Source organism: Charadrius vociferus, unplaced genomic scaffold (genome assembly GCF_000708025.1).
Source record: "Charadrius vociferus isolate BGI_N301 unplaced genomic scaffold, ASM70802v2 scaffold104, whole genome shotgun sequence".
In the NCBI taxonomy this organism is placed as follows: Eukaryota; Metazoa; Chordata; class Aves; order Charadriiformes; family Charadriidae; genus Charadrius; species Charadrius vociferus.
In genome coordinates this window covers 6,233,295-6,245,239 of record NW_009648255.1, presented here as the reverse complement: position 1 = coordinate 6,245,239, position 11,945 = coordinate 6,233,295, and the positions used below count along the sequence as shown (strand labels likewise).

Here is an 11,945-nt window from a genome sequence, read left to right as displayed (position 1 = left end):
CTGAAGACCTAAGCCATGGAGAGATACTCTCTCCGTGCCAGGGAGATGGTCCCAACCTGCATCCAGCAGGTTAGATTGAACGGGGATAAGTAGGTCTTTGCTAATCTGACTCATTTCAGCTGCCTGAACCGGAGCGGTGATCCCTGCCCAGAGGGGAGGTGGGTGGTCACAGCTCTCTGCAGAATTTGGGCTTGTTACTCAGAGCAGCACCGGCCCCGGGGGGGTCTCTGCGTGCTGGCCGAACGCCCGCTCATGTAAAATTGAGCTGTCGCCTTCCTTTAGAGACCGAATCCTCAGGCTGGGCTCGGGCTCCTGGGGGAAAAGAGCTGTGCTTGGCAAGGGTGAGCGCTTATCCGCTGGGAGCGAGTGGGTAATACCCTCTGAGGCAGCTGACATAGGAACAGAGAGACAGGAATATAAATAACCACGTATTTTGTAGGAAACACAGTCAAACAAATATGATTTCAAAACCGCATCAGGCTGCTGCTGTGGGGATTTGTTGGTTTTCTGTGATACTCACTGAAGGGATTATAAAAGTCTTTTGCAGATCTCCAGCACAAGCCGTTGCTCGTGGATCTCACCGTGGAAGAGGGTCAGAGACTCAAGGTTATCTTTGGATCGCACACTGGTTTCCATGTGATTGATGTAGATTCTGGGAACTCTTATGATATCTATATACCATCTCACGTGAGTACACGGGGGAGTGCTGCTGCATGACTAACGCAGGTCACCAGCAAGGTTTGGACGGGCCCTTGGTGGCTCAGGAATGGTGACCAGTCAGGTGACATCTTGCCATGGGTATGACATTCTCCAGTGCCATCCTCATGGATACTCGCTTAAAGAGGATTCGGAGGTATCACATACTTCATGTTCATTATTCGCCCAGGCTATTGCTGTCCTCGTGCCCGAGCAGTCAGATTTAAAGTTGTCGTGTCCCACAGAAAGGAGAATCTGTACACTGCATGGAGCAGTAATGGAGCTTTCTGTAGGGCCAGATACCATGTAACCAGGTTCTTGGGTATTGGACAACGTAGACCCACCAAGAGCAGGATGCCCAGTGCACTGCCCCATTGCCTGGTGTCCCAGATGTGCTCACCAACACTTGTTCCTGCTGGGGCAGCACAGTTTGCCCAGGTGAAGGTTGCAGGATTAGGGTAGCCCAAATCTCAGGAAGCCCACTGCTCAGAACTCCCAAACCCCCTGACAGCAGGGACTCACCACAGGACCTCTCTCAGGTCCATCAGCTATTTCAGGAGAGAACCGGTGCTACAAAAAATACTGTAGGTGAGGATTTTCTTGTCAGCTCGTTTAAGCTCTGTCCATGCTGCTGGCCCAAGCAGCACGAGAAACTAATCTAGGAGAAACTGTGTCACTGATCACATCCAGGAACTGCTGAACCTCCTCTGCGAGAGCTAGCAGGAAGCATAGGGAGAAATACTGGAGCAGTTCGGGATGATTTTGTGTTGTCTTAGCTATGGAAGAGCAGACGTGGGTGGAAAGTCACTGTAGCTGCCCTTGGAGCTACAGCCTGATTGCTAAAAAGTGGGAGTACTTCCTCCCTAGGGCTACCTGTAATATTCTGGGTTTATTTGCCTTAATTTGAACCGGAGATGGATTCATCAGTCAGCAGTCGCTGATTTGTGTTACAGCACAGTGTCAGCCATCAGTCTTGGGGGCGTATATGTTGTGATCTCTCTCTAATTGCTGAACCTGTTTATCCATGACGTATCAGGCAGCTTTGATGGTAGGGTAAACATGACAGTTTATTCCCCTTCAAGCTTATCTCTGAAAACCAATGCCTGTTTGTTGAATCGAGGGAGGGGTTTGTTCTCGGGTTGGTTTGGGGTTTTGAGTTTCTAAGACTCCGCTCCCTTCCCCTTCCCCCTTCCCCCATTCAATGTAATTCTGACTTTTAGGGTTTATTTTAACTGCAGATTCAGGGCAATATTACTCCTCACGCCATTGTCATCCTGCCTAAAACAGACGGGATGGAGATGCTTGTGTGCTATGAGGATGAAGGCGTATATGTGAACACCTATGGACGGATAACTAAAGATGTGGTGCTCCAGTGGGGAGAAATGCCTACTTCCGTGGGTAGGTCAACCCTTCCTCTTCATCTGCATGAAATACAAATGACAAGTAAGATGAGGAGTCAGGGATGCTGAGATGGAGTCATTTGGGCTTTTATTTATCCAAGGAGATTTCTTCCAGCCAGATAAGAGATGCAATTGCTAAATTTCTACAGTTTGAGCCTGTGCAATAAGAGCAAGTGAATTCTTGAGTATTTGAGCTCTGGTTCATCTTAAGTGTAAGACAATATAAGCTGCTGTACTGGTGGGATACTGTGTCGAGTGGAAGAGGGGCCGGGTGCGGGGCCGGGAGCACTTGGCTCGCTCTTCTGGCTCTGCTGTTGCTCAGCTCCACGACTCCCGCACTTCCCAGCTCCTCACCCGCAGAAGTGATGCTTCTTCTGTTTAAATTACTCAGCGATTTCTGGATGAAGAGCGCTATGTAAAGGCTATTATCCCTGCAGGCGCGTGCCTGGCCGCCTGTGCCTCCAGCCCTCAGAGCTCTGCCGCTGATCTACGTAGGCTTTGAATAACAGCTGACGAGAGCCTTTTTGCCCCTTGCGTAATATTTAGCTCAGCACACGTTGTAACCACACGCTTCCTTTTGACAGCCTACATTCATTCCAATCAAATAATGGGCTGGGGAGAGAAAGCTATTGAAATCCGGTCAGTGGAGACGGGACATTTGGACGGAGTATTTATGCACAAGCGAGCTCAAAGGTTAAAGTTTCTATGTGAAAGAAATGATAAGGTAAGTCCACTTCAAAGCTCGTATCCATGCTTTATGCCACAGCCAGCTACTTTTAGACTTTAAGTCTGGTTTATCTTGAGGTTAATAATTAATCTGAACCCACTCCCAATTAATTGTCTCCAGCGCATGCAGACCTCAGCCTGTGGTGGGAAGATCTACAAGATCTCTTCGACCTCTAGCTGAGATCTGCGTTGACTTGTCTTGACTTTCTCCCCAAGTCTTCCATCTGAGCGTTAACTATTGAGGCTGCCAAGTAACTGCTGCAAAAGTTGAGAAATGGTAGCAGTAAGGATGTGTAAGTGACCCCGATCTGAGCTCTGGTGCACAAACATTTTTAGATGCATTTGGATGCGTTGTAAATTATTTTCTGCTTGGAGCCCCATCTTTTTCTGTGGACACCATTGGTAAATAAAGCTCTGGAGGAGCACCAGAGTTGCGTGGGGAACGTCATGTAGATGACCCTTGCCACCCATGTTGCTGATGGAGCAAGGGGTGCAGGGAATGAGGAAAGAAGAAATTGCTGGAGGAAAAAGAATATTTGCATGGAAGAGATGGTTGAGTGCCAAGGTCTTGTTTCTGCTCTTGGCATTTCATCTCACAAGGTTTCACCAAGATAAATCGGGACCACGCAGCAGGGAGTTCTTTCGTAACGAGCACGATCACGAAACACGTGAAGAAGCTGATTGCTCTGTCCCCAGAGCAGGGTTTAATAACGTGCAATAAATAAGGTTTGAGGCCACGATCAGTTTATTGAACAGCTGTTCATTAGTTGAGCGTTGCCCTACCTGTTGCATGGAGTTAGGATGGAGCTCTGCAGAAAAAATGTATCCTAACTTTACAATTGAGTATATCATGGGAAGCTGCCCAAGAAACTGAATTTAAGTTGCACACATACCCCTAGTTTGCTTTTTTCCTAACTTTTGAGTACTTGGCTCTGCAGGTTTTATATTGGTTTGTTGGGGTTTTTTTAAAGGGTTTTTCTTCTGGTTTGCTCCTATTGATTTTTCTTTCATTTTCTAAGAAAACTGGAAAAAAACCCACCTCGTTCTTTCAAAAATACTGGAACTAACTGATCGCCAGTGGGTTTGAAATACTAAATACAAATGTTTCTCTTTCTGGAGAAATGGTTAACAATGAAAGTCGTGAAGATTGAATAATTTTTTGTTTTAAAAAGGACAGCGGCTTCAGGTTGTCCCCTTCAATATTTGTGAATTACAATTTATTATTTAAGACTTCCGTTGAGGTCAAGTGCTGGTGGATCCTGACAGAAGCACCAAAAATCGTATTCTTCATACAGAGTCCTGTTACATTTCTGTGCTTGGAGCATATTGAAGGAAGGGAGTTTTCCTGAGCTTTACTTTCAGGAATAGCTGAAATACCAGAACTAACTTTTCCAAAGAAAACCATTTCAAACCGAGGCAGATATTGACCCAAATGGTTAACGTTTAGCGAGCTCCAAACCACTGACAGCAGTCTTATTAATATTGCATAATAAATGGTGCCGTGGCAGTAAAATGTGATAAACTTGGTATTTTTAAGGTGTTCCAAACCTTGCTCTCTTTGGCAGTGATAGCGAGGGAGGTTTTATTACCGTGTTTACTAATAAGTGGTTCGATTTTGATCTGAGTCTTGCGTGCATTAGCTCCGGCCCCTGAGCTCCACAGAAAACTGAGAACCGGGCAACAATGGGTCTGCATAAAATTTCTGCCGTCATCCGGAGAAAACAAGCAGGGAGGGAGGTTTGGGCAGAGGAAACCACGGGGTGTCAGGCAGCTCCTGCTTTCCTCGCTCACCGAGGCAATCAACAGACTTTTTCTTATAATAATAAAAATTATTAATAAGGCTTTTTTTGCTTCCACACAGGTATTTTTTGCATCGGTGAGATCCGGAGGAAGCAGCCAAGTGTTTTTCATGACCCTCAACAGAAACTCCATGATGAACTGGTAACAGAGGAGCACTTGGCACTCACCGCCATGGCATTATTTCTAATTTAAAGGACATTAAACACATGGACTAACACTGTAGAGGCAGATGCGGAGGGCCCCGAGGAACACCGCTCCCCACGCTTCCCCGGCGCCGTCAGCCCCGGGGTGGGGGCTGCGGGCAGGGATGGACTTTCGCGCTTGGACCCCCCGAGGTCTCCTGATAACGCTGTGTTATAGTGGGTTATGAGTTTTCCTTTATTTTATTTTATTAATTTTTTTTTTATTTTCCTTTTTCTTTGTCCCCTACTTTGTAAGAACGGGGAAAGAAACAGTGTCAAAAAGTCTGTTTTTAATTCTGTCTGCCTGCTAGCATCAAATATATAGTATGTTGTAAAGTTACCAATTAAATCTGGTGAGAGACAGCACAATAAATGTACCTTTTATCTTTGTGATGAAGGCCATAACCGTATAGCTGGGTAATTTTAGAAATCTTTTGCCTTCACCAACATTTACATGTTGCTTTTGGCAGCAACGGCTTAACGGATTTTTAAAGAAGAGAAAAAATAATAGGTTTTTTTTCCCCTCTTTTGGGAAATGGATTTTAAATGGCTAAACTACTAGCCTTAGACTAATAAAAATCAGCTACCATTTTTGTCAAGTCTGTCAATCCATATTTCTATATGGATCTTCACATAATGGTGTGTCTTGATAGGGACAGAGGTGCCATTTGTTATTGCTCCGGAGGTGCCCGCCTGCCCCGGGGCTTGGCCGCGGGCACCGGGACGGGGGATCGGAGGAGGAGAGGACGGCAGAGCGGTCGGAGGAGCCCCGCGCTCGCCCCCGAGGTGGGATTTGTGGCCGCAGACGGCTGCCGGGATGCCGCGGGCACCAGACCCCGATGCCGAAACCGGCGTGAGCTGCGGGCGCTCGGCTTCCCCCGAGCCCGGAGGCGGGCGCTGGCGTGCAGAGGCAGCCGGCGCGGGGACGGGGATGATGAAATGAGCTGCCTGTCCCCCGCATTGCTGGATTGGGCTTGTAAAGAGCTTAAAAAATAATAATATATATATGTGTGTGGTTTCTTCGGCCAAGGTTCTGAATCTCTACTCGTTTTCCGCCCCCTCTGCTCCCTAGGAATTACCCAACATACAGTGAAAGACAACATCTGTGCCGAACCGTGTGTGTGCGTTTAGTTCAGGTTGAATCGTGTCCTTATAAACTCTGCTCAGTTGATTTCCGTTTTCGGTGCGTATCTGGGGTTTTCTTTCTCAGTAGCTGCAAGCATGGCCGCCTGTGGTGTTGGGGTGTCGCATAACAAGGTCTGTGTTGCTGGTTTTAACCTACCTCGTTTCGGTTGGGGTTTGTTTTTTTTGGTTTGGTTTATTTTATATTTTTTTTTCCGTTCCGCTGTCGATCACAGCGCTGTTACCTCCAGCGACATATAGAGAGCTTAACTGGCAATCTTGGTGTACTCAGTAACGATGGCTTTATTAAAAAATGATTAAATCAACAGGACTTGGTCAAACTTGAATCTTTATCAAGGGTAAGAGGTGACGCGGGGCGGTGGGGATGGGACGGGAAGCATCCCACGGGCAGGGCTGCGCGGCAGCGGTACCCGCACAGGCAGCGCATTGCCGTTGGGTGCCGGCAGGGATTGCCTGTGGCAGGATGCCCGGCAGGGCACGGCTTCCAGGAGCATGGGCAAGAGGTGCTTTGTAGGTGCCACCTTCACCCTCTGGCCACTGGGCATCCTCCCACTGGTCCGGTGCAGCAGCCCGCCCAGCGCCTGCTTAAGCACCCTGCAAAATGTAGCGATGGCCATAACGCCGCAACGCGGGAATTAAAACCCCGTACAAGTCCCATCGCAGACACTGATTGCCACCAGCTCTTTGTATTTTCACTGTGGTTAAAATATAAATAAAATAAAGCCCAGAACTTTTTAATATGTTGCAAACTGATAACTTTTTTTTTTTTTGTCCCGCTTGAAGTGACAATTACACAGCTTTGGATGGTTTGGGTTTTACTGTGAGTCTTTTGGGTACAGTGACAAAATAGAAGGGAATTGTTGTGTTTAAACATAAGGTAGCTTGTGAATGTATTTATCAAAACCATAGAGTCATTTGAAACAAAAAGCATAAGGAGCCAATATGAACGCAGTCTTGTCTACGGAGTGTGTACACGGACATACCACAGAGCAAACGCATTTCTGGTGCCAACACAATAAAACACAAATCTTCAACATTAAGCCATGCCTTTTACATTTTTGTAACTAAAAGCTGGGGTGTTAACAGTTAGTGGATCGTGGAGGTAGAGGGGCTTTTCAGGGCTCTGAGTGGCGATGCCCTTTGCCTGGAGGGGCTCTGGAAAGCGACGGGTTTGGGCAGGGTGCCTGCGGGGGGACGGGGCACATCCCCTGCGATGCTGCCCAGCAGCGAGGAGCAGCTGAGGGGGTGTCTCAACGGATCATCACCACCTGAAAACTTCTGCTTTTCTACATAATCAACCCATGATTATTATTAAGACCTGCGTTCCCCTCCAAATACTCCTCGCTTCGATTTGCTTGTCTTTTGTTGTAAATAACATAGCTTGTGGTTGATCAACGCTATCAGAAACTAAAACCTGGGCTCCTTTTAAAACCCTGTTTCTGGGAGTTTTTAGCCAGGAAATGAACCTTACTTGTTCAGCTGAGCAGTGCTGCAGGAGAAAAAAGAGAAATAATGTCTGTGCATGCAGGAGTCACTTGAGCCTGCTGCAGGTTCAATTATTTACCGAGTTGCTGTGAAATACTGCATGAACTTCGGGGACAAGACGTACCCTCCATGGTACATGAAAGAAAAGCCCCAGAGCTGGTGTGAGGCCATGCGAGGCCACAGGGGTCACCCCCAGAACGCTGCGGACACCGGGGAGATGCTGGGTACCGCTCCCAAGGTAAAGGATGCTCCGAGGTAAGGCTGTAGCAGCTACTTGTGTGAATTAATTGTGTTTTCGAACCTGTTTCAGCCGGTGATTATCAAATGGCATTTTCCTTGTTGTGAGATGGTTTTAGGGTTGATCCTGTTATGTATTTTGGGACAGAAAGGGGATGCTTGAGGTGACCCTGGCCCCGAAGCTGGGCTTGGTTGCTGGAAATGGTTGAAGTTGTGCTGCAATTCTTTGTCTCGACCTGAGCCCACGCAGGTCCGTTGCTGCTCATGCAGCAATTTGTGCAGTGGTGCTACGTCATTGGGGCCAACGTGAGCATCACATGGGCCGGCAGCGAGCAGCTGAATCTGCCTGTTCCTGAAGGTATGGGGTGGACCTCCATACCATGCCGTACCTGTGCCCGGGATGATAAGCCACCCAGCTGGGGGCATGGCTGCTCTAAGGAGATCCATGTTCTCGGCAATAAGGATGCGGTTCAGGGCGTAGGATGCCTGTCGCCACCCTCCTGCCCCTGCGGCATCTGTGTATTGCCCTGTGTAGCGCTGCAGAGCTGCCGCTTCCCGTCTTAGCTGTCGCGACCCACTGCAGAAGAGGTTTGCTGGGTTTGCTTCCCAGTTTTTCTTGCCTGGGAGATGCTGCTCCAACCGGAGCTGGGGAGTGGGTGGGAAGGGCCCCATTAAACTCCCCTGGTTTAATGCCACTATTTTTTGCTGGGAAGGTACAAGGCCAACACACCGGTATCTTTACAACTGTGCTGTAAATGCACCAAATTCTCCCTCTCAAATGTGTTTTGTCAGCCTGAAGCCCCTGTCCCGCGGGTGGCCCCAGCACTGCTGCCTGCCCTGGCTGCTGGGCAAATATAGACCAAAAAATGAACATATATCGCTTTCTTTTTTTGCCAGCCTCTGCTGCGCCTCATCAGCCCACTCTTACCTGGAGAGCCACAACCTTACAGTCTGGATCTTCCTTTTTTTTTTTCCTTTCTGTTTTTGTTTCGGTTTATGTTTTCTTTTTTCCCCCCCTTTTTTTTTTTTAACATCAAAGCCACCTCTGGATGACCCAAAGGCAGTAAAATGAGTGTGCAAATTACCCCGGCTGCAGAGAAAGCCTCACTATCCTTATGGAGTCTTTAAATGACTTGCAGTGATGTGACAGCGCGTTCAGTTGTTTAAAAGCAAAGCCCGATCATAAACTTTAACCCGTTGCTTTTATCACATAGCATTAGGTTTAGCAACACCACCAATGATAGTAGACACGACATACAGTAGGCAATAAGTGTGGCAATTCTGCATGACAGTAGCATTATATGTATTTTTTACACTTTATTAATAAGTAACATCTTAGCAATAATGCAATCACTGCTGTTTGCGAATAATGTAAATGATGCCCATCACGAAACGTTAGGATTCGTGCTACAAGGTGCAGTCGCCCGGGGTTTGGGGGCTGGATGCTGTTTAGGATTCCTGGCATTTATGTTTTTTGCACACTCAGGCATTGAGAAGATAGGAGATCAATTTGGAGCAGTTTCTTGCCAGGAGCCCTGGAGAAAAGCCACAAAACCCTACGGCACTGGCCAAAGCACCAACAGGGGTGCGGTGGGTGCTGCTGTCCTGGAAACAGTGACATTGGTATTTCTACTGGGCTTTACCTGGAAATGGCAGTGATACCCTCAGGCTGGGGTCACCTGGACCCACGGCAGCAGTCAGTCACATGCGTGGAGACCCACATTTGTCACCTGCATGTTTCACCTCTGCATCACACCATGTTCCTTGAATAACCGCGGGATGAATCCACACGGCTGAGCCGCTGTCTGCCCTGGCAAGGAAAGCCCTGTGCGTACAAGCCGCATGAAGCACACGTGCTCGTTATCCCCAGGCGTACTCAAAGATCATCTGAACGTGGCCAAGAGAAAGTACAAACAAGCTCCAGGCTGGCAAGCTCCAAGGTGAAGATGAGGATGGCAGGGCTGACCCCACAGGGAAGATGCCCGTGGGCCAGCTGCCATCTCCCCTTTGCCCTTTTGATCTCTGTGCCCTTGGTCAAATCACTTAACTGCTACCTGGTGAGGCTCCTCGGCCATGGGACGGGGTGGTATCGCTCCTGAGCTGTGCTGTGTTGATATCTGCACCCTACGGTCCCACAACCAGCCATCAAACACGCAAGAGATTAGACGGGCTGATCATTCATCCTGGTGGAGTTGGGCGAGGTGCTCTCACGTGTAGGAGCGTTGTGCTTCAGTTTTCCAAGCGAACAGTCAAGGTGTGATGCTCTGACAGCCCCTTTGGGGGGGGGACTGCAGCAGGAGGCAGATTTACACACCGTTCCCATCCTGGGGATGGGATGGGATGGGATGGGAGGGGAGGAGATGGGAGGGGAGGGGATGGGATGGGAGAGGAGGGGATGGGATGGGAGGGGAGTGCCCCCGGGATAACTTTATGCCTTTTGCCAGCAGACCTGGCTGAGGGAGGCTAGTGGCCACAGGGCCTCCAGCCTTTGCCATCCAAGGTTTCCACGGAAGTTGCTGGGCTGCTCCTGGGGAGGCGCGTGATGCTCACTCTGCCTCCCCACTGCTCCGCACCCCCTCCCGGGGAATCCGGATTAAGGGAGGGCTCTGCTGTGTAAGCAGCAGCAGGGAGGACACGACAGGCTACAAGTCAGGGAAAGGCCACCCCGCTCTGTCCTTTCAGTACGTAGCTGGCCTTTGTCCCCTCAAACCGCCGCCGCTGGGCTGGGAAGAGTAGGGCGGGAAAAGCATCATCCTCCCTCGGCCAGGCACCCCCAATGGGTTAGAGCTTCCAGAGGGGGACATCAGTCCTGGCCAGGAGTTTCACAGTGCCACAGGGTTTCCGTTTGGGATGTTGGGTCAGAGGTCTCATTTATTCTTTTTTCCCAGTCAAACTTGAGCAGCCTGTTAATTGCCTAATGCTGCCGGCCCCTCGCATGGAGGCATTTAACCACAATGCAAAGAAACGGTGCTTGTAAATGCCTGGGTATCCACGCACAACGAGCAAACAAACGCGACGGGCAAAGATCTCGGCTGGAAGGACAAATATTGGGGGAAAACTTCAAAAAGCTCAGCCTCGGGGCCCTCCCCTTTGCAGCTACGCCAGCCCACAGGGAATGCAGGTGCCGCGGCTGGAATCAATGCCTGCATGAATGCAATGAACTTTTCTCCTCCAGTTAAAGTTTTACTTTACTGGAGGAGACCAGTGCAAAGATTAGTGGTCTTGCTCATCTCTTTTTTTTTTTTTTTACCTTCCCTCTTCCTCTGCAGAAAGTACATTTTGTGCCCATGTGAAGCCTGGCTGACTGAGAGCATCATCCAATGAGTCGCCGTAACTTGGCTGCCAGACCCATCAGAAGCTTATCTGGAAGGTAATCAGCATTAATCACCTTCTTGGCTGATTCAGACTTTGACGTGTCTGCTACGGATGCCACCGTTCGCCCTGGCCCCGCGGCTCCTCTCGCTGATGATGTCTAAGGAAAGCAAAGCCGGAGCAAGACCAGCTCAGACCAGCTTTTGCCGATGTGCAAAGTTCATGACTACCGTGTGAGCCAAGCCAAAGGGCTGAGATGTTTGGCAGCATCAGCAGTACCTGGTGGCATCGGCAATATTTGCTGGCACCGGCAATATTTGATAGCGCAGCAATCAGCTGGTAGTGCCGCAAGGCTCAGCGTTCACACCGTTATGGGCTTTTTAAGGAAAAATGTATGTTATTGTGATATTCTGGGTAATTTTGCTATGTCGTATCTCCATATGCACACACAGCCGTCTCCTCCGAACGCTCCGGATGCATACGTACAGGTGTGTACCAGCAGTACAGCCAGGCGCTGAGGGGGCTGTGTGCGTGCAGGTATGTATGTACATACATAGAGACCTGTATACATCTGTATTTATATATGTTTGGCTGTGTGTGTTATATAGACACAAAAATATATTTTAAAGCAGGCGCCAAGTGGTATCTAAACAAAATACTCAGTCATTTTCTAGCTTTTTTGCTACATATGCTGGAAAGGTTTCTTCTTGTGAATTCAGCGAGAGGTTTGTAATGCAGCACACAAACCCGGCGCAGAAGCCAAGAAAGGTGTTGAACATCTCGAAACAGGCTGTAGCATGTTCCCAAGTCCCTGGCATGTCACATCGCAGACTGTCCAGCCGAGGGACAGCCCCAAATCAGCCTTTCAGCTGGATCATTTGGATTTCCCAGGTCCACTCTATGCCTTTGCCGGTCTCCCACTGTTGCGTTTGTCCCCCCAAATACGGGGATTGGTAGTGGCTGC

General features: G+C 48.9%; 1 protein-coding gene across 1 annotated transcript in view; it reads left to right on the top strand.

Annotated features, from left to right (window-relative positions):
• TNIK (TRAF2 and NCK interacting kinase) overlaps nucleotides 1–6,252 on the top strand; it is a 146,860-nt gene extending 140,608 nt beyond the window's left edge. Inside the window, exons 30-33 of the mRNA XM_009884508.1 lie at nucleotides 538–687; nucleotides 1,935–2,094; nucleotides 2,681–2,820; nucleotides 4,684–6,252. Coding sequence (XP_009882810.1) covers nucleotides 538–687; nucleotides 1,935–2,094; nucleotides 2,681–2,820; nucleotides 4,684–4,767 — 534 coding nt within the window. The 3' untranslated portion in view covers nucleotides 4,768–6,252. The remainder of the gene's footprint in view (nucleotides 1–537; nucleotides 688–1,934; nucleotides 2,095–2,680; nucleotides 2,821–4,683) is intronic.
• Nucleotides 6,253–11,945: the final 5,693 nt, after the last annotated feature.